General features: G+C 46.5%; 1 protein-coding gene across 15 annotated transcripts in view; it reads left to right on the top strand.

The window, feature by feature from the left end:
• Positions 1–18017, top strand: part of DNM1 (dynamin 1) — a 74146-nt gene that overhangs the window by 53716 nt on the left and 2413 nt on the right. For 8 of the 15 annotated variants that reach the window (XM_068914708.1, XM_068914715.1, XM_068914716.1 and 5 more), the window contains 6 exons: positions 5083–5192; positions 5877–5988; positions 7306–7317; positions 8588–8758; positions 8934–9175; positions 9581–9799. In XM_068914708.1, the coding sequence (XP_068770809.1) occupies positions 5083–5192; positions 5877–5988; positions 7306–7317; positions 8588–8758; positions 8934–9175; positions 9581–9799 (866 nt within the window). Of the gene's footprint in view, positions 1–5082; positions 5193–5876; positions 5989–7305; positions 7318–8587; positions 8759–8933; positions 9176–9580; positions 9800–13964; positions 14002–18017 lie in introns of all 15 variants that reach the window. The other 7 variants (XM_068914723.1, XM_068914721.1, XM_068914720.1 and 4 more) reach the window with 2 other exon arrangements.

The following is an 18017-nucleotide window of genomic DNA, read 5'->3' on the forward strand; positions in this document are numbered from 1 at the left end:
TGCACTGGGGAAGAATGGCTGAGCCTCCCCTTATCCCAGGGATGTGCAGCACTCTGCACGTGTGTCATGCTTTGCCTCATCGAAGCAAGTCAGATACTTGGAGTTGGTTCATCTCTGCCCTGGTGCAGGGACCAGGCGCGGGAAGGCGCATGTTCTTGTCCTTTGCGATGAGTGACCTTACAGAGGCCACGACAGTGGAGCTCTGGCCACGGTGGCCTCTCTTAGTTTTTAAGCTGCACAGTTTCTATCTGTTTCTGATGCAGCCTCTAATGGCCCCCGAGGGGTGAAGGCGGCTGGTCTCGGCTCTCCATGCACTAGCTACGTGTTTCAATCTGCACATTATTTCAGCTGATGTCTGTCTTTGCAGTTTGAGCAGGTGAGGAACATGCATGCAGTCAATTACTATTGCTATGCTTACTAAGCCAACAGTGATGGTTGTGTTTAATCCCATGAGTCCAGGTCTAGTGTCTGCAGAGCTTTTGAACTAAATCAGCTTAAAATCTTAGGGTGTGATGTTAAACCAAGGCAGCTTTCCTATGTAAACAAGCCATTACGGCTGCTTTGCAGCTTGGAGCAGTGACCGCACAGTGCTCAGTAAGTTATGCTCTGAGGAGAAAAAGTGAGGCAGGTGGACTGTCTTTTGGGAAGATGTTCTTGAGAAATGCATATATTATGAGCGACTGGGGCTTCCTGGAAAAATCACAGCTCGGGAATATAGCTCTTCTAACGTGCGCTTTCTTTGCAAAGACAAGAAGCAGATGAGTGGTTGGCAGGATCTTGCTTGGGGGAGTTCTAGTTAAAAAGCTTAACCAACATTGTACTTCAGTGTGTGTGTTCTCAATTACAATACTAATATTTTTCCACTCGGGTAGACTCTTATTGCAGGAGGCTCCAAAATGCCGTGCATCAGTTGCACACAAATGAGTTGACTGAAGTTCCAGCCATCTCTGGGGCAGAATTATTTACCCACAGCACTTTGCATCTTAAAAGAAGGAAAGGAGACTGAGAGATTTAAGCCTGATGAGTTGCTTCTAATTTCACTGGGCCACCAATTAAAACAATGGCAGTGCTCCTTCTCCCATACCACAGACACTTGTCTCTGTGCAAAAAGTGATGTTTGTCATAACAGCTACAGAGAAGCCTTTAATTAGTTTATTTGTGCTCAGATTCAAACTGAGACCTAATAATTCTGCCAGTTACTTTCTTTACTGCAAGTGCCAGTTTCCAGCCTTCGAGGAGCCCACACGTGCATCTGTCAGCTTCTCTTCACATATATCCAAGAGTAGGAAAATTTAACTTGCTGTTGAGAAAATCAAGTTGAATGAAGGAGCAACTTTGACTCAGGCTGGCTTGTTGAGTTTTCTGGATTTCTTGGGGGCTATTACCTAGAGGATAGCAATGAATACTCAGATGATAATGCAAACCATTACTGCCTCTGACCAAAGCCCGTCTCTTGAACTTGCCACCGTAAAGTTGTGTCGGGTCATTAAGCTGCAACTGAAGCATCCCTTTCTCTTCCCTTGCTATTACGCTTCACACTCTGCAACTGGATCCTGATCTTTCCTGGCCATGTTTTTCTGTGGTGGTAGGTGTGAAGTACAGAGCCCTACAGCTGTGTCTACACTGTGGGGGTGAGGGGTAGTCCTCAGGCACTTATCCTGCCTGTGCAAGTAGCTTGCAGTCCTCTCTTTCTGTAGTTCTTCCTGCAAGTGGTGTGACTCCCATTAGGAACAGTAGCCTGGATCAGGGATAGCTGACCCTGTGTCCACGATATTCTCTAGCCAGTATCTGAGCATTCATGTTTTGTTTCACAGTGCCAGTCTGAGTGCTTCTACCACTTCTCTACCTCTCCTTGACCTTACGGCTGAACAGATTAATTCACAGCCAGTGCACTCATTTCACAGAACCTGAAATAGTCTGCTGCTGAGAAATAGTTCTGTCTGTAGTTTTCTTTTTTATTTGTTTCTTGTCTTGTGGCCAAGAGGAGATACCTTATGAGCAACATAAGCCTCTTGGGATCGAGGCTTGGGATATAGTATTCCACAAACTGCCTTTCCCATCTCAGTGTGTGCTGAGTCGTCTTCCTCTTTCTTCTCTTCTTCTTCCAAGCCTGTTAAACGAGAGAGAGAGAAGCCCTCTTCCCCTTTCGGCCAGGATGCTGTTCAGCCAGAGCACATGAGCACATACTGCCAGATTGCTAACATATGGGCAGAAGGCTCAGCCAAAGTTTTGAGAGGCTCAGCCCTTGGCAGCTCGTTCCACACTTTCCTGTCTCTACATTCAGGAAATGAAGTCAGAGTGTTGATATAAAACAGGCTGGACTGAAAACTGAGAAGCTGGAAAGACTGAAGTGGGGACTTGAAGGGGGGAGGTGTGGGGAGATGGAGAGCTGCAGGGGCTCCTTGTACTGTGTGTTGCCCTGCAAAATGCATGGACTGGGGAGTTGTTGCCTTGCACCAGTGTCCTCCCTTTGATTGCTCTTGCTGCCTCAGAGTCAGAGAACTGAAACTTTATGCTAGCAGACAGATGTACGGGTCTTTCCTCTGGTACGTGGAAAGATCAGCACGCAGAGATAGCGTTGCCTTGATCGCAGAGGAGCATTTATGCAAGGGCTCTGAAGGGGTGAAAGACAAAACCACTCTGACGAAGAGCATGTTTTTCCACATCTGGGACATGGGGTGCCCTTATCATTTGACTCTTTTTCTGAGTGACTTTATTGCTAAATTGCTATGGAATGATGTGGTTCTAACACTGGGGAATAACTTTTCCCAGATAGCTTCCACATCAGTTATTTCTGACTAGCCCAGAGACCCTGTCAGAGGGGTATGAAGGGAGTTCCAGCTGAGTGAGGCGCTGGTGGGATGGGCCAGCTTGCCTAGGGGCTCAGCAGCAGGCGTGCTGCACTTCTCGCACGCTAGTTCAGCCTAACCCAGCACGATAACGCCTGAAAGTAATCGAAAGCTGGAGCCGAAGACTTCTCTTAGCCCAGTGTCTTCAGTGGAAGAGGGTGGGGGATTTGGTAGCTACACAAGTGATATCTTGCTGTATTTTTCTAGATACTGGTTTCTAGGATGCCCTTGTTATGTAAATATTGTAACGGACCAGAGTGGTTTGATCTTAAGGGCATGTCTGAGCTGTATAGGGCTTGGTATCCTTGGCTCAAGTCAATTTAGCTGAGACTTGGGAGGGCTGGACTTGCCATCCTCTGAGTGTTTGAGCTCAGCACCTTTGCCATCCTTATCTGCCGCTCTGCCCTGCCTTTCTCTTCTAGCTAGATTTTTAGGATCTTTGCTCACTGACAGTCTTTCCTTTGCCTTCTCATTTCCCCTGGGTGCAATCACGTTTTGTTGTTTCCAGCCAAGAGAGCTTTACAGACATCCTAGACGCTCGGAAGGGGACAGTCACGCATGCACAAAGGAGCGTGCTGGGCTTCCACCGCAGTCTTTCTGCCTTTTGGAGATCAGTGTAGTGGCTCCCTCTTTTGTTGTTTTGGGGTATAATATGCAGCTGGGAAGTGGATTTTTAAAATGGGGACCTTAAACCAAACTCACTTCTGTTAATTTGCAGTAGATCCAGATTTGAAACTAAGGGGGAGAAAACGACTTCTAGTTTAGTTTCCAGATGTAAATGTCAAAATTAAGATCAAGTCTGTGTCTTTTTAAGAGGGCACCTAGGACTGAAAATGTTGGATTTGGTTTTGGGCACCATATCCTCCTCCTATATGTTTGTTTGGAGGTATCAGATAGGGACCAAACCTAAAGGCTGTGGATGCTGTTCCTCTGAAAAATGGCTCCTTAGAGATGTTGAGACTAGTCGCTTCTGGAATTTTAGACTTTTTAGATTTTAACATTCACCAGGTGGTAAAGTGCCTATTTTGCTTGAGCCTTCTGACTGCTCAGAGCATGACGTTCTCATTAGTGAGGGCAGTTATTTGATTATTTTCAACATAGGAGGCCTTTAGGCAACCTTACAGTATCCTGTGTAATTACAATCAGAGCTGCTCTTTGATTTCCTGATGCGTATTTATTCTTGCTTGATAATACTTTATTGCTTATGGCGAACCGCTTTAGAGCGTGGGATAGTGATAGGATAGAGCGTGGCAGTCAGTTCAGAGATGAATTTAAATTGATATAGTCCTTAACTTCTGTGTCAAATCAGTTTCTGTATCAAGTGACTGGCTCTCCTTGGACCCTGAACATCGGTTTTTAATAATGAAAATAAGACACTGAAGAGATGACAGTGTGGCAGTGAGAGCGGTGTGGCATACTGACTTGAGGTAATAGGACTCATGCTGAGAGCCCTTCTTGGTGCCTGGGCCCTCGAGTGGGTCATAATGTGGAGCAAGCAATAAACCTCCTCATGGGCTGTTGGAGCAGGGCCAGCACGTCCCCCACTGGCCAAGCCTTGAGGAAGTGCCACAGCAGTCGTGGGAGGCCCGTTTGCAAGGGTGTTTAGGAGGAGTGGCCCTTGGGCTGCTTCCCCAAGGGGAGAGGTGAAGCTGAAGGTGCTCTGTTTGGGGATATATTTGTGGGTTTTCTTGGTTTTGTGGTTTTTTTCTTTTTTTGGGGGGGGGGGGGGGGAGGAGGGAGGTGTCCAGCTCTGTGGCCTGATGTATGAAGGGTAACAGGAAAACTAGTCCCTTGTGCCTCCTCTGACCAGCTCCTCAGCGAGACAGCACAGCAGGGCTGTGTTAGTGTCCTCCTGAGAGCAGGTATGAGGAACCTTTCTCAGATGGACGTGCTCTGCATGTCAAACAGCCCATGAGGGCCTTGGTGATGACTGACCCCTTCCTAGGAAGAAGGAGCCAAGTGGTGAGGACCTAAACGTTGACTGCGAAGTGGGAGAATTGGGACAGAGTGCCCTGCTGCTGACTTTCACCTGGAGGAGTTATTGGGGCAGTTATTGGGCCATGGCCCAAAAGTGGTCAGGACAGGCAAACCTTGTCTTTTTTAGAGGTCCCTTCTTCTGACTAACTTATGGCATTCCCAACTGGGAATGCCTCCCCAGCGGTGATATGGGATCTGTGCTGACTGAATAGGGACTTTGGAGCAGTGAGTGACTTGTTACTGATGCCCTTTTCAGGAGAAGGAGAAGAAGTATATGCTACCGGTGGATAACCTGAAACTGCGAGATGTTGAGAAGGGGTTTATGTCCAGCAAACACATCTTTGCTCTCTTCAACACTGAACAGAGGTGCGCTAACATGTCCAAACACACCAAGCTATCAAAGCTAGAGATAAGATTTTTTATTTTTTTTTAATTAGATGGGAGGGAGTCTAAGGAGGATGTGTATATCCTTTAAGACTGATCATTAGAAGGAGGCCTTATTAAGAGAGGTCTGGCTTCATTTCTTTTGGTCTTACGGCTGTGTGCCATTTTCTTTCTCCACCAAAGCATGCTCTGCTGTGTGACCCTAGTTCTCAGCTATTTGGTGTGGTAACCTGGGGCTGTCCGTGGCTGGAATATGTATTTATAATCCAACATTACTTTTTTTTTTTCCCCCCCTCCTCTTCAGTGAGTGAATAGGGAAAGCCATAGGAGACAGGGGACTCGGGTTGGTTGGAGAAGTCAATAGTGAGTTGACTCACTGTTCAACTCACTGTTGAAAGGGAGATCTCTTTCAGGCCCCATCAAATCGGTGTTTTCGGGACAGTGCTGGAGTCTGGAGGGGAAACTGAGCAGTGGCAGTCGGGCGTGCTCATGAAAAATGAATTTCCTTTCCCCTGTGCAGGGCCATCATGAAGGTAGTCTACGGAAGGGACTGAAAATGTATCTGCCTTAAAATGATAGGAAGATAGACTGGTCACTTAACGTCTTTGTTAAATATGGGCAAATACCTGTTTTGCTATGGAGAAGGGTAAAATGTTTGTCTTCCAGGAATGTTTACAAGGACTACCGGCAGCTGGAGCTGGCCTGTGAGACCCAGGAGGAGGTGGATAGCTGGAAGGCTTCCTTCCTTCGTGCGGGAGTCTACCCAGAGCGTGTTGGGGTAGGTTACAGTCATAGTAACAGGATGGGAAGGAACAGAGAACGCATCTCAGGAAGGATGACTAACCTGCATCCTCTTGAGTTTAAAAATAAGCCTCTGAGGGTTTTGTCTCTTTCCTGGGCTGGGGAAGAAATCCTGGAACAAATCTAAATTTTTGGTATGTGCTGATGCTTCCTTTGAGGAAACTTGGAATAATAAAACTGGCAACTTCAAAGGGGAGAGAAAGTAGGCAAAGACTGCCTCGATGAACCCTTCTAGCTCTCTTGTTCTGCTGGCAATAAAACTCAGAGGTTTACTGGGGGTGGTGGTCATATCCCAGCATAAGGAGGGTGTTTACCCACCTCACTAGTAGGTGGTTTGTGTCTGCTGAGCAAAGACACCATTCCTTCTCAGCACTGTTACTGTACAGCCAGGTTAAGAGCCTCCCAGCTTTTTCAGCAGTTGTTTTCCTGTTTTTTCCCCTCCTGATCAGGAAGGGTTTTTCTGTGATTTTTTTTTAATTGCTTTTTAGATTTCTCAGTATGTTACTTTAGCAAGACTTCTGTTCTCTTCCCATAGCGTTGTCCCACAACTCTCTTACTGTCAGCGTTCTGCTCTGCTTTAAGAGTGTCTTGCACAAAAGTGTGGTGTATTCCCATTCAAAGTTTTCCTGTTCCTCTGTGTAAGGGGAAGCTTTTGTAAATAGTTTCCCTGTTAGAAAAGCAACAATTGCTTATCTGTTGTCTGTTTTTGTTGCTTCAAATAGACTTTTTTCATTCATCTTTCCTATTAAACTTGACTGCTTTTTTGCCTTGATTTATTTCCTGACAAACTGATGGTGAGGTTAAAAAACATAAATTGGGAGTTGGGGACATTGGGCCTTATCAGTGACCTGACTTCAAATGGGCTTTGGACCAGACTGCGCATCCTAAACACATGCTCCTAAAGAACATGTGCCACCTCTTGATGAGGAAATGGAGTGGTTTGACATAGGAACAGGGTGATCTCTGGTTTATGACCATCTCAGTTCTCTATGTAAAGAGTAACAAATAGCCTTTGTAGGTAAGTAACTTGCCCTTCATTGCTAAAAGTGTAATTTCCTTTGCAAAGCTTCCTGTTCTGATTTTAAGTTTAGGTAAACAAATCATTTGTTTATGTGCTAGGGTAAAGTAGATGTTTCTGTTTTTGGTGGGTTTGGTTGTCTCTGTTCAGTGCTATAAAAGAGATTCTTCTCCAAACTCTGAGACCAACTAAAAGTCTTTTTTTTTTTTTTTATTTTTGTCCCTTTTTGTTTTATTTATTTATTTTTTTTTACATGTGCTCAAACTGACCTGCCAGGACAAGGACAAAGTAAGTCTCACCCTCTCTGCCTGTGTTGCCCCCTGGGGCTCTTGCCAGATAGTTCTCTTTTGTTTTTTCCTTTTGTCACCATTTCCTGAGAGGCATTTGCTTCTTCTCCCTCTTTATACCTGCTGTTGGACTGCTACTGTTTGTTTCTGTTCTTGATTTGAGTTTTCCTTTTTTCTCTTTTTATTTCTCCCTTTTTGTATGATTCCTGAATCTCAGTGGAAACTTATTTTTGATTTTGTTTTTTTGATCCTCATTTTTTTGAGTTGCCCTGTTTCACTTCCACTTCCTTTGCCTTATGCTTCTCAGACTGTGAAGCCTTCTATTCCGTTGAAAGTATGCAAGATCCTAACAGGAAAAGCTCAAATGGAGAAAAGAATTTGCCCTTTCTTGTCTATTTTGTTCCCCAGAGTAAATTATGATGATGAGATCTCCGACACTGCTGCAAGACCTTCAGACTAGAACAGTTTAAATGAGAGATTTTCCTATATAATCAGGTTTTTTGAATAGTGCATTGAGAAACACAGGAGAAACTTTCATGCTTTATCTGCTTTGAAATTGTTCCCAAGTGGATGAGCTTTGGAGATTGTTTGCTATCAAGAAGAGCACACACCAGGTTTTGCATTACAGAAGGCTAAACAATGCATTTCAGGCAGAAGTGAGAAGATTTTTCTGCTTAGTATGGAAGAACAGTTGCATTCAGTTTTAAGATGCAGGATTTGCAGTTAGGTGATCTGGAGGATTTTTCTAGGTTATTCCACTGACCTGCAGTCTGACTGAGCAGTTACTTTATCTCTCTGTATCTGGTTCCTCATTTCTGTAGTGAGGATAAAGAAGCAGTGTGTCAGAGAGCCCATGAAGTTCAACTTACGACGAGTGATATTACCGTATCTAAACTGAATTTGAGCATGGAAAACTGCTCAAATGAAGAGCCTTTCAGGAAACTAACATTATAAGTAAAAACAGGGCTTTGAGTATTCACTGGAGCCAAAGCCTGTGACTATTAGTCAGGAATCCTGATTACTTTTCACCTTTGTGTAGTAACTTCCTCTGAAGAGCAGCTTCGCTGTTAGTGTCCCTTGGATCTGACCTGGAGAAGTCTATACAAGCTGAGCTGTGCCCTGGCAATCACAGCTCAAAATGCAAGTCTAAATGTTTTGTTTGTAGCATGTAACGCCTGCATGTTTCCTTATCTTCTTCACTTAGCTCTGTCACAAAATACTAATTTTATGTTGCACTGAAGAAATGACCTGTTTGTCCCTTTCTTTTGCAGGCCAGTGAGACGGAGGAGAACGGATCAGACAGTTTCATGCATTCCATGGACCCACAGCTAGAGAGACAAGTGGAAACGATCAGGAACCTGGTGGATTCCTACATGGCGATTGTCAACAAAACCATCAGAGACCTCATGCCGAAGACAATCATGCACCTCATGATAAACAATGTACTTAATCACACTGCGTTTGGTGGAATGGGGAGACTTGGAGAAGGGAAAAGATAGAGGGGGGAAGAAAGAATGAAGAAAAACTAAAGGCAGCTGGAAAGGAGGAGGTGGGGATAGAGTGGAGGTTTCTGGGGGAAGCGGTGGAAACTGACTCCCTCTTCCTGCTCCTTTACAGACCAAGGACTTTATCCATTCGGAGCTGCTGGCAAACCTGTACTCCTGTGGTGACCAAAACACGCTAATGGAGGAATCGGCAGAGCAGGCCCAGCGGCGTGATGAAATGTTGCGCATGTACCATGCCCTGAAGGAGGCCCTCAACATCATTGGGGACATCAACACCAGCACTATCAGCACCCCAATGCCCCCACCGGTGGACGACTCTTGGCTGCAGGTGCAGAGCGTACCATCTGGACGCAGGTACCAGAGGCTCAGGGGGAGAGCCCCACAGACCTGCCTGATGCCTCTTTAGTGGCTAGCTGGGGCCTCCTACTGGGACAAGGAGTCCTTCTCCTCCCCTGCTCTCCCTGAGGATGAAGACTTTTGAAGTTTGCTTTGGGAGGCTTCCAGGCCTTGAAAACTATGCAAGATTGCAACAGTTTTACAGATGATGTGGAGGCTGCTAAACTTTTAGATTAGATGGGGCCTGAAGTAGCTTTGAAAGCAACTTGGGGCCTAGTGTGGCCCCTGGGAAGCCAAAGGGGAGGTGGGTAAAGGGACACAAGACTAAAGAAGGAAGAGTGAAAGCGGCATGTGGGGACCTGATGGTGGCAGAAAGGGATCCCAGGCCTGTTGTTGCAGTTGAACTTTCTCTCTGTTTGTTAGGTCTCCTACATCCAGCCCCACGCCTCAGAGGAGAGCTCCCGCTGTTCCGCCCGCCAGACCGGGATCCCGAGGCCCAGCTCCTGGGCCACCTCCTGCTGGTGGGTCCACGCTGGGTGGTGCCCCCCCTGTGCCCTCCAGGCCAGGTGCCTCTCCTGATCCCTTTGGGCCCCCACCTCAGGTTCCTTCTCGGCCTAACCGTGCTCCTCCTGGTGTTCCCAGGTAAGTTCTGAGAGGCCGCTCTGCAGAGCGGTGGGACGTGTCCAGTTTTGGGGTAGCAGCTTTGGCAGTACTTCACCTGCCTGGCCCTTAGGATGGGAGGACAAGGCTTGGTGTGGGTAAAGTCTTTGGCTGCTGGAATTTGTTAAATAGGCTGGAGCATCGCTGTCCACTGAGATTTCATTGTATAGGTGAGGTGATGCAGAGGCATCACCTCAGGAGTAGAGAGGTGACCTATTCTGCACAAACCTCCACCCAGAAGTTGGGAGAGGAGGACCTTGTGCCTGACAGGTGTATTAAAACAATCATATCAACATCTCGGCTCCCAACTAGGACATGAGTCACCAGAGAATCACAGGACTGGAGTGAACGTGCACCTTTCAAGGCAGTTCTCCTCTGTGTAGGTGTGTAGGGAGTCCCAAAGTCTGAAGTTGCCCTCTTCTCCTGATGCAGGGTGTTTCAGGGTGAGTTAGAGCGGCCTTCATCTAGGCTGTCTAGATACTTTTTGGCTAGGAGAATATTGCAAGATCGCTGGTGGGGGGAAATGGAATTTTACTTTTTGTGTGTCAATATGTTTATTGCTTCTGCAATCAACTTGAGCACGTTTTACAGCCTAGAGGCTTCAAATGACGCAGCTTTACTTTCCCATTAGGAAACTTAATCCCCTTCCTATTCAGGGGAACACTTTATACGCACTTCAGCAGAGTAGTAAGGGACTATACGCTGTGCAGCTTTGCACGTTTTCCTAAAGAGGACTTAGGAAGTGATCTGCAACCAGGAATGTTTTCACGTTGGGTAGTTGATCTCCCCGTGAGGAAGAGGAAGTAATGGCAGAGTAAAGAATGAACGTAACCAGAAACTCCCAAATTACACGCCTATGGAGACATTTCCCTTATGGGAAAGAAGTGCTCTCCAGTGGGTGCCGGTGGCATGTGTCTGATGAAGCTTTTCCCTTTTCTGTGAAAACACTCAGACTGCCCTGGGTGGTGATGGTGTATGGCGGAGGCTGTTTTTGGCCTTCCTGCTGTAATAGTGCCCCAGCTCATACCAGGCACTGCCTGTTTGAAGAGGAAGTCTTCTCTGCCAGGCTGTATCCAGCCCAGAAGTAGATGAGTCCAAAGAGATTGTAGACCAGTTTTTGACTCTGGTGTGTGCAAATGGTTTTACTTTCTTGGTGCCTCTGCCCCAGTCTTCCCTCTGTGCCTTGGTGCAGCTCCCACGATAACCTATCCATATTTGCCTCTGTTGCCCCAGACACTGCAATCCTGCTGGTGGCACCTGTGGATGTCAGCATGCTTCTGCTGTGTATTTTTGACTCTTGCTTATTGTGACCCTGCTTTCCCATATACTGTTAATATCTTTGTTTTTAGTGTATTTCTTGCACTTCTTTCTGTCTCCATCTTTCCCTTCTCACCCAGTTTCATTTTTTTCATTCATGAAAAATATTCTATATACCTGGTTGTCATGATAGGATTTTCCAAGTGGGCTGAACTGAATTGACCTTTTTTGAAGAAGTCTGTTATAGTCTACCTTAATGGCTTTTCTGGCTGATCCCTTTTTCTTGGAGTAGAAAGGTTTGGATGAAGGATAGGAACCATAGTGGAGTAGAGGAAGGAAATGTTTCATATTTAAATGAGCAAGCCCTTCCTTTAGAAGGAGAGATGGTAGGTTGGACTGCATGCTGCTGACTGCCTTGGTCTGGAACTGAGGAAGTAATGGCAGAGTCTGTGAAGTGAAGTTTTCATGCTTGTTCTCTGATTCCCGTCTTTGATTCTTCCAGTTGTTCATAGACTCCTCCGGATCCTGATACGCAGTTTTTCATTCGAGTTCGATGATGAACTGAGAAATTCCAATGACAAGGGACTCTTTTTCTTCCTCTCCTGTATATAGAATAAGAACGTTCCCTACTAGCACTTGGACTCGGGTCCTTCTGCCATGGGTGAACAAATGCCATCTCCATTGTTGCTTTTTTTTAATACCCATCGTTTCTGTTGCTAACTGGACTACGTACGCTACTTTGCTTGAGCGTGAAATGGAGCTCTCATAGATGGTGTGAGTGGGCTTAACTATAGGAGTTGGTGCTGTAAGATAGTGAACTACAGGTGTGTGGTGGTGCTGGGTGTACTTCTGCATGCCTCTGCACGCTGATGTTAACAACATAAAAGTATGGTGTATGTTTGTGCCTCCAGTTTGTGTGAGCATATGATTTTATGTATGATGAACTGAAAGACCGAGTTGCTTTGCTTCTTTCTCATAAACATGATTGTAAAGACGCATGCATATATGCTTTCACATACAAACACCACATGGCCCGTTCCTTTCACAGGAAGGTTTTCCTGAGTATAACTAGGTACAGCTAAAAGAGATCTTGCCCCGACTCCACGTATAACAGTCTTTCAGTCTACTACAGGAGCCTGTGTCACCAAACATAGGTACCTTTAGGAGCTGACGTTTAGAAGCAACATAAGAGCCTGCTTGCGTGCAAGGACTGTGTTCTGACTGTATACCTGCTGGGGGCTGTGCATGATGTTTCAGTCTGGGAAAGAAAGCCATGTTCAGTCAACTTAATGGGAGAACAAACTATTGTAGCAAGTCAACGTGGTTTATGTAGGTGGATTTAAGCTTTTGTACAACACTAAATCAACAAATTGACTACACTAACCAAATCAACACTACACAGTTTCAGGAAAGTACACGTTAAATGATTCAGGAGTGGTGAAGTGAGAAACTTCAAAGCAGTGAGGAATCCTTCTCCATGGAGAAAACCTATGATGATGTTCCTCCAAGGTTAATAGTAATGCTCATGGTATTGCCTGCTTGCTAGGGATCTAAGTGAAAATGAAATACCTACCAAGGGAAAGCGGAATGAGCCATGACAAGGGTACACAAATAATATAAGCTGATCGGGACCACTTAAACTCTACTTAAAACCTGTTTTCTCTGAATGAGTCAATCATATGAAGGGAAATATGTGAGAGGAAGAGGAGGAGGATAGTGGCAATTATTACAAAATATCTCAGCAAGCAGTTACTTTGGAAAGAGGTTCAAGAGTTGAAGCAAGTGTGCAACTGAACATGGGCTGCCAGTGTGATGCCCTGGCAAAAAGGGATCAATGGAATCTTTTCTATAATCAAGCAAGGAGTGATGGATTATATAGGTGATATTTTAATACTTTACCCATTTCTGTAGTCAACACTTTCTGAAAGGACCCAGAGGAAAGTGATTCAGACAGTGAGATCTGGAATCCTTTTTCCAAGGAAGGTCAGCAAGTGATTTGAAAAAATACTTTACCCCGTGAAGATGTACCTGCAGGTACCGATGGTCTCTTTAGTTTAAAATAAACAAAAGCTAATAAGTGAAAAAGCTTAAGCAGGTTAAAATGAGGAATAGAACAGTTCTAGTGAGAATGACTTCACCATTGGAGAAGCTTCCTGAAGGCACTAGCAGGTTCTCCGTCCTTTGGAGAAGGAAGAAAGGCCTAAGTGATCGGCATCACCACAAGGGTAACTTCACACAGTTTTATGACTTGAGTTTTTCAGGAGGTTAGAGTAGCTGATATCATGATTCATGGCCTCTAAAATATAGATCTCCTCCTGTTTCTTCCCTTCTTGAGTGGTACTCTTAGGCTCAGGACAGCACATTATCTCCCTCTTCCTGAGCTGTTTGTTTCAACTCCCTAATATTTAATATCGTCAAAAGATGGGAATCCTCGGTAAGAGACTGTCAGCCTCGCTTGCCCCCAGCCTAGGTGCTGAGGCCGAGGTATCCTGCTGCTCGAGCAGGTGTGAATGTATTTGGGGTCTCTGTCAGCCTGGGTGTGTGAATGCACTTGGTGCGTATCCGGCTGTGCGGGAGAGCGAGGAACAGCCAGCGGGTGCGTGAATAGACTGAGGACTTTGAATGTGGCCCTGTGTGCAATGCAGCGGGGTTCGGGATGCATGCGAAGATGAGGCTGTGAATCACATGTGTGCGAGAGTCCAGCGTGGCTGAGTGCAGCCCTGCCCAGCAGAGCATGCTTGTGCCCAGGTCTGGGGCAGGGGGGTGTGCGAGTGTGGCTCTGTCTGTGCAAGCGCACGCCTGTCTCTGTTCCACCTTCCTGACAGTCATTCTGCGTGGCCTCTGCCTTGAACTGTCTGAACTGCCATGTTGATTTCGTGTTGTCTTTCAGAATCACTATCAGTGACCCCTGAGGACTGGCGGCCACGGTACGTTCTGCACTCTCCCCGCAATGCATGAGTCAGTGTGTCCCCATCCGCCGTCACTCTTGCTCTGCAGCTCACCTCTGCTGCCTAGCTCCTGTACTAGTAACAGAGTCCCTTGTCCAAAGAACCACCTCTGCCAGGATCTCATAAAGGGAGGAGTCTTGAACAGAAAAGCTGGCTGATCAGAGAGAGAGCAGCTGCTGGAGCTGCAGGGAGCTGGAAGAGCCTCAGCCACTGATTTAAGGTCATTAGAAGAACACTCCTCTGCCCGCAGGTAGCGGAGTGGGGCTGGGGGAGCGAGTTCTGGGACAAGGTCTAAACAGCACACGTCCTTCATTTGGCTTAAATCCATGCTGACTGGGAGATGGACTGAATGAACTCAAATTTTGGCCTGGTTTCCATCCATCGGCTCGGTTAGCCTTGAGATATAGACAGTTGGGGAGCTATTAGTCCAGACTCCTTTTCTTATATTCCAGCATCTGCCTGGAGAAATGCTCCCTTCCTCGCTGTTTCCCTGGTGCTCACGGAAGGCAGGGGGAGTTTGGGTCATTAATGTGGTACAGAGTGACTCTGCTCTCACATTGAATGTTCCCTGTTAATCCTGGTTTTCCATCCTCACAGTTAGAAGCAAACTTCCTTTGTTCGTTCTCCTCTTGGCCCTTTTCCTTCTCAGTTTTTCTTCTGCTTCCATTCGGACCCCCTTCCTCCTCAGCCTCCCCCCTCTGGGCGAGGAAGTGGTTAGTGACCCACATCCCCCAAGCCCTTTGCCCTGGGTTCCTGCCTGTTTTCCCTTTCCTGTCTCAGCCTGCGTTTTGCAGTGTTGTACTTGTTCAGCAACATGGCAAGGGATTGGGGCAGGCTCCTGTGTGGTGTGCTGGCCCACAGCTCTTCCATGTCCTGTTCACGGTGGGGGGGAGAAGGGTGGGGGTGTGAAGAGTGAGGTCTGGCAGCTTCCCCTGAGCCCTTTTGCTGGGCACCTCCAGCCCTTACTGACAAAGGGGGAGAGAGGGTGGCACGGGGTGGTTGCGGGCCAGTTTCGGGCCAGCTCTCCCTGTCTGCGTGGATGCTGTTTCTCCAAGTGAGTGGTCTGACTCTGAGCAGAGGAGCAGCCGCAGCTCCTGCTGCTGCTGGTGACGGCCGGCAGAGCTGGAGGAGTGCGTGCTGAAGTCAGTACCTGAACAGGAATGGCGCAGGTTCAACCCCCACCCCGTGTCAGGCTAGGGCTTCACAGCTACCAGCGAACCTGCCAGTTCACAGCTAGACCCTGTCTTACGGCAAGTGGTGACTGTTACTGCTGCATGTAACTGCTGTTAAGGCTGAGAGGTGCCACATCGCATCAGCCCAATGCAGTGATTGTTCAGTGATTGACATGCTGTTTGGGCACGTCCTCTGTCAGCCCTCTTCGCTGATGACATACTGCAGAGGTGTTGGAGCAATCAGAAATTTCCTCCAATCCTCTGCCTGCTGCAGACATCCCTGGCAGTCCTGGAAACGTGCATCTTGGTGAGAAACCTCAGAAAAGAGGTTTGCTGTTTTCCATACCTTGTTCTGGGACTCGCTGTTATGGGGCATTTTCTGCTCTTAATCTGGCATAAAGAGCACCAAGGAAATAAAAAGATGATGATGATAAAAATAATAACCTTTGAACAGTAGGCTTCTGCAGCTCAAGGGAATCAACGTAGTCTTTTTGCAGTCTTGGTTAAGTCCTCATCAGCAGAAGCTATGATTACCCCATTGCTTCCTAGAAGTGACCAGGTCATCGTTCTAGTTTGGGTATGGTTTGAAAGACTGGCTTAAAGAGAAGTGGCAGTCGGTGTAACTGGTCTCCTCAGCCTCATGCCAGGAATTAGGTTTTGTTTCCCTTGTGCTGGAGACTGCCACAGGCTTCCCAGGGGACAGGATTTTGTTCCTTGTTGTCCTCATACAGAGTTAAGTGACCTCAGTGGATGAGGGCCTGGCTAGCAGCATAGTAAGACAAACTGAAACAGTACATTGGGGTAATGTTGCCTCTTTGAGACATTCTCTTCATCCCTTTCTGTGCTGGGGAAATCGTTCTCAGCCTCCTATAACCTTATCGGCCAGATCCTCCAAAGGACTCGAGAAATCCTCCAGAGACCTTGAGCAGAGAGAGAAAAATCTGTAACTTTAAAAACTGGCAACCCCAAATCCCTGAGTGATGAGAAGAACAAGCGTATCTGTGCAAAGCCATCATAGTGCATTACAAAAAAGCAAGATATCTGTCTGGAAACTATTTCTGCTTTTCTTTCAGCCCGAATTTATTCCGGTAGGGTCAAGCGGCCTCTCTTGCCAGAGCATATTATGTAGTGCAGTGACTTCAAGCTTTCCATTTAAATCCAGAGAGACTGTCAGGGCCACCTCTCCAAACTCCTGAAATGCAAAAAGCCCCTTCAGCTTCTTGAGAAACACCTTCCAACTCTCATGACAGTGCGGGAGTGCCTTACTAAAGGTCAAACCCATATACTGCTGAAGTTTGTAGGATTCGTTCCAGTGACGGTAGCAGTCGTTAGATGGCTACTTGGCTGCTGCAACGCCATGAGCCCCCTTGAGGAATAGTGCAAGGATCCCACATGTGTCATGAAGCCCAAGGTCACAGGTTTCCCCAAGCTATAACACTTGTTGCAAATTTTTCTTCTGGGTGATAGTGTTATTTCAGTATCCTTCCAAGATGGTTGTAGTTTTCAAGTTGGCTTAATCCCGTCATTATTTGCTTGACTGGAAGAGTAATTTGTGAATGACAAGCTGACAGTGCGGTCTTACGGTCCCCATTACGCTTGCACTTACAGTCAAGGAAAAAATGTTTGGGAGTGTTTTCTACTTTCTGGAGCTTTTAAAACGTATCCTTACGCAAGGCCAGGAAGAAATAGTTGTGATTGTTTTGGTTGAGATCTGGGGCTTAATAGATATGGAGCAATACATTCTGCTGAAGTCTGATAAGAAGGACTACAGAGTTGCTCTCTAGAGTTGTTCATTTGCCAAGATGAGGAAGCTTTCACCACTTCTTAGGATTATAGCTCCTCTGGTACCAGCATCATTACGGACTTGCTGTCAGTGTGAAACAAGACTTTGCTACTTTAGAAGATGCACTAGTGAAAATACCGTCCTCTTCCCCCTCTATTTCCCCACAGCCACCTTCACCCCTCAAAAATCTTATACTGGGAGGTCCTTCATTTCCAGTAGTCAGTTGATTCTCTGTAATCTAAGTTAGGGTAAAGCTTGCCAGCGTGGAATTGTTGAGGCGTTAATCCTGTACTTCTTGATTCTGTTTGCTCAGTACAGATTCTTCTCCTCTGTTTGGTCCGCATCCTGTTCTGTTTGCTCTTTGCATTTCAGGCAGTTTGGACTGTGAAACTACTCTGACTTTGTGCTGAGCAATTTAATTTGTCACTTAGGCTACGCTATCGCGATGCTGTTTGCTTTGCAGAGACTGCAGGGAGCGTACTCTGAAGGAAAAATGTAGACTGGGCTTGCTGACTTCCAGAACGCTCCTCGATTATGCGTAGACTTCCTTAAAGCTTGTATTCTGAGTCTGAAGTAGTCTTTCAAGTAATGAGTTGAGAGAGGCAGCAGGGTTTTTGTCCTTGTCTTTTTCCAGGTTTTTGGTTTTTGCCAGTCCCTTACAGGAAGAGATCCTGGGACACTTAAGTGTTTGCCCTCTGCATGGATTAAATTGCTGCCCATTTACCTAGCTAAAATACTAGCGTTGGAGAGCTGCAGTGCAACTGAATTGCAATGGCCAAAGTCCTCTTAAAGTCAGTGGAAGCTGTATTTGCTGGGCCCCAGAACCAGGGAACTGAAAGCAGCAAGTTTGACCCTGATATCAAAGAGGGGTATCGTGTATTGCAGTAGGAAACGTAAGGCCTACAGGAAGAAGGTGCTTCTCCAAACCAGCCAGGAACCGCCGACAGCGCCTCTCAGAGGACCCCATCCATGCTGTGTGACTGTCATGTGCTTGATACAGGAGCTCACTGTTGTCCGTGCTTCTCAACTCTCATTCCAGA

Source organism: Struthio camelus, chromosome 20 (genome assembly GCF_040807025.1).
Source record: "Struthio camelus isolate bStrCam1 chromosome 20, bStrCam1.hap1, whole genome shotgun sequence".
Lineage (NCBI taxonomy): Eukaryota > Metazoa > Chordata > Aves > Struthioniformes > Struthionidae > Struthio > Struthio camelus.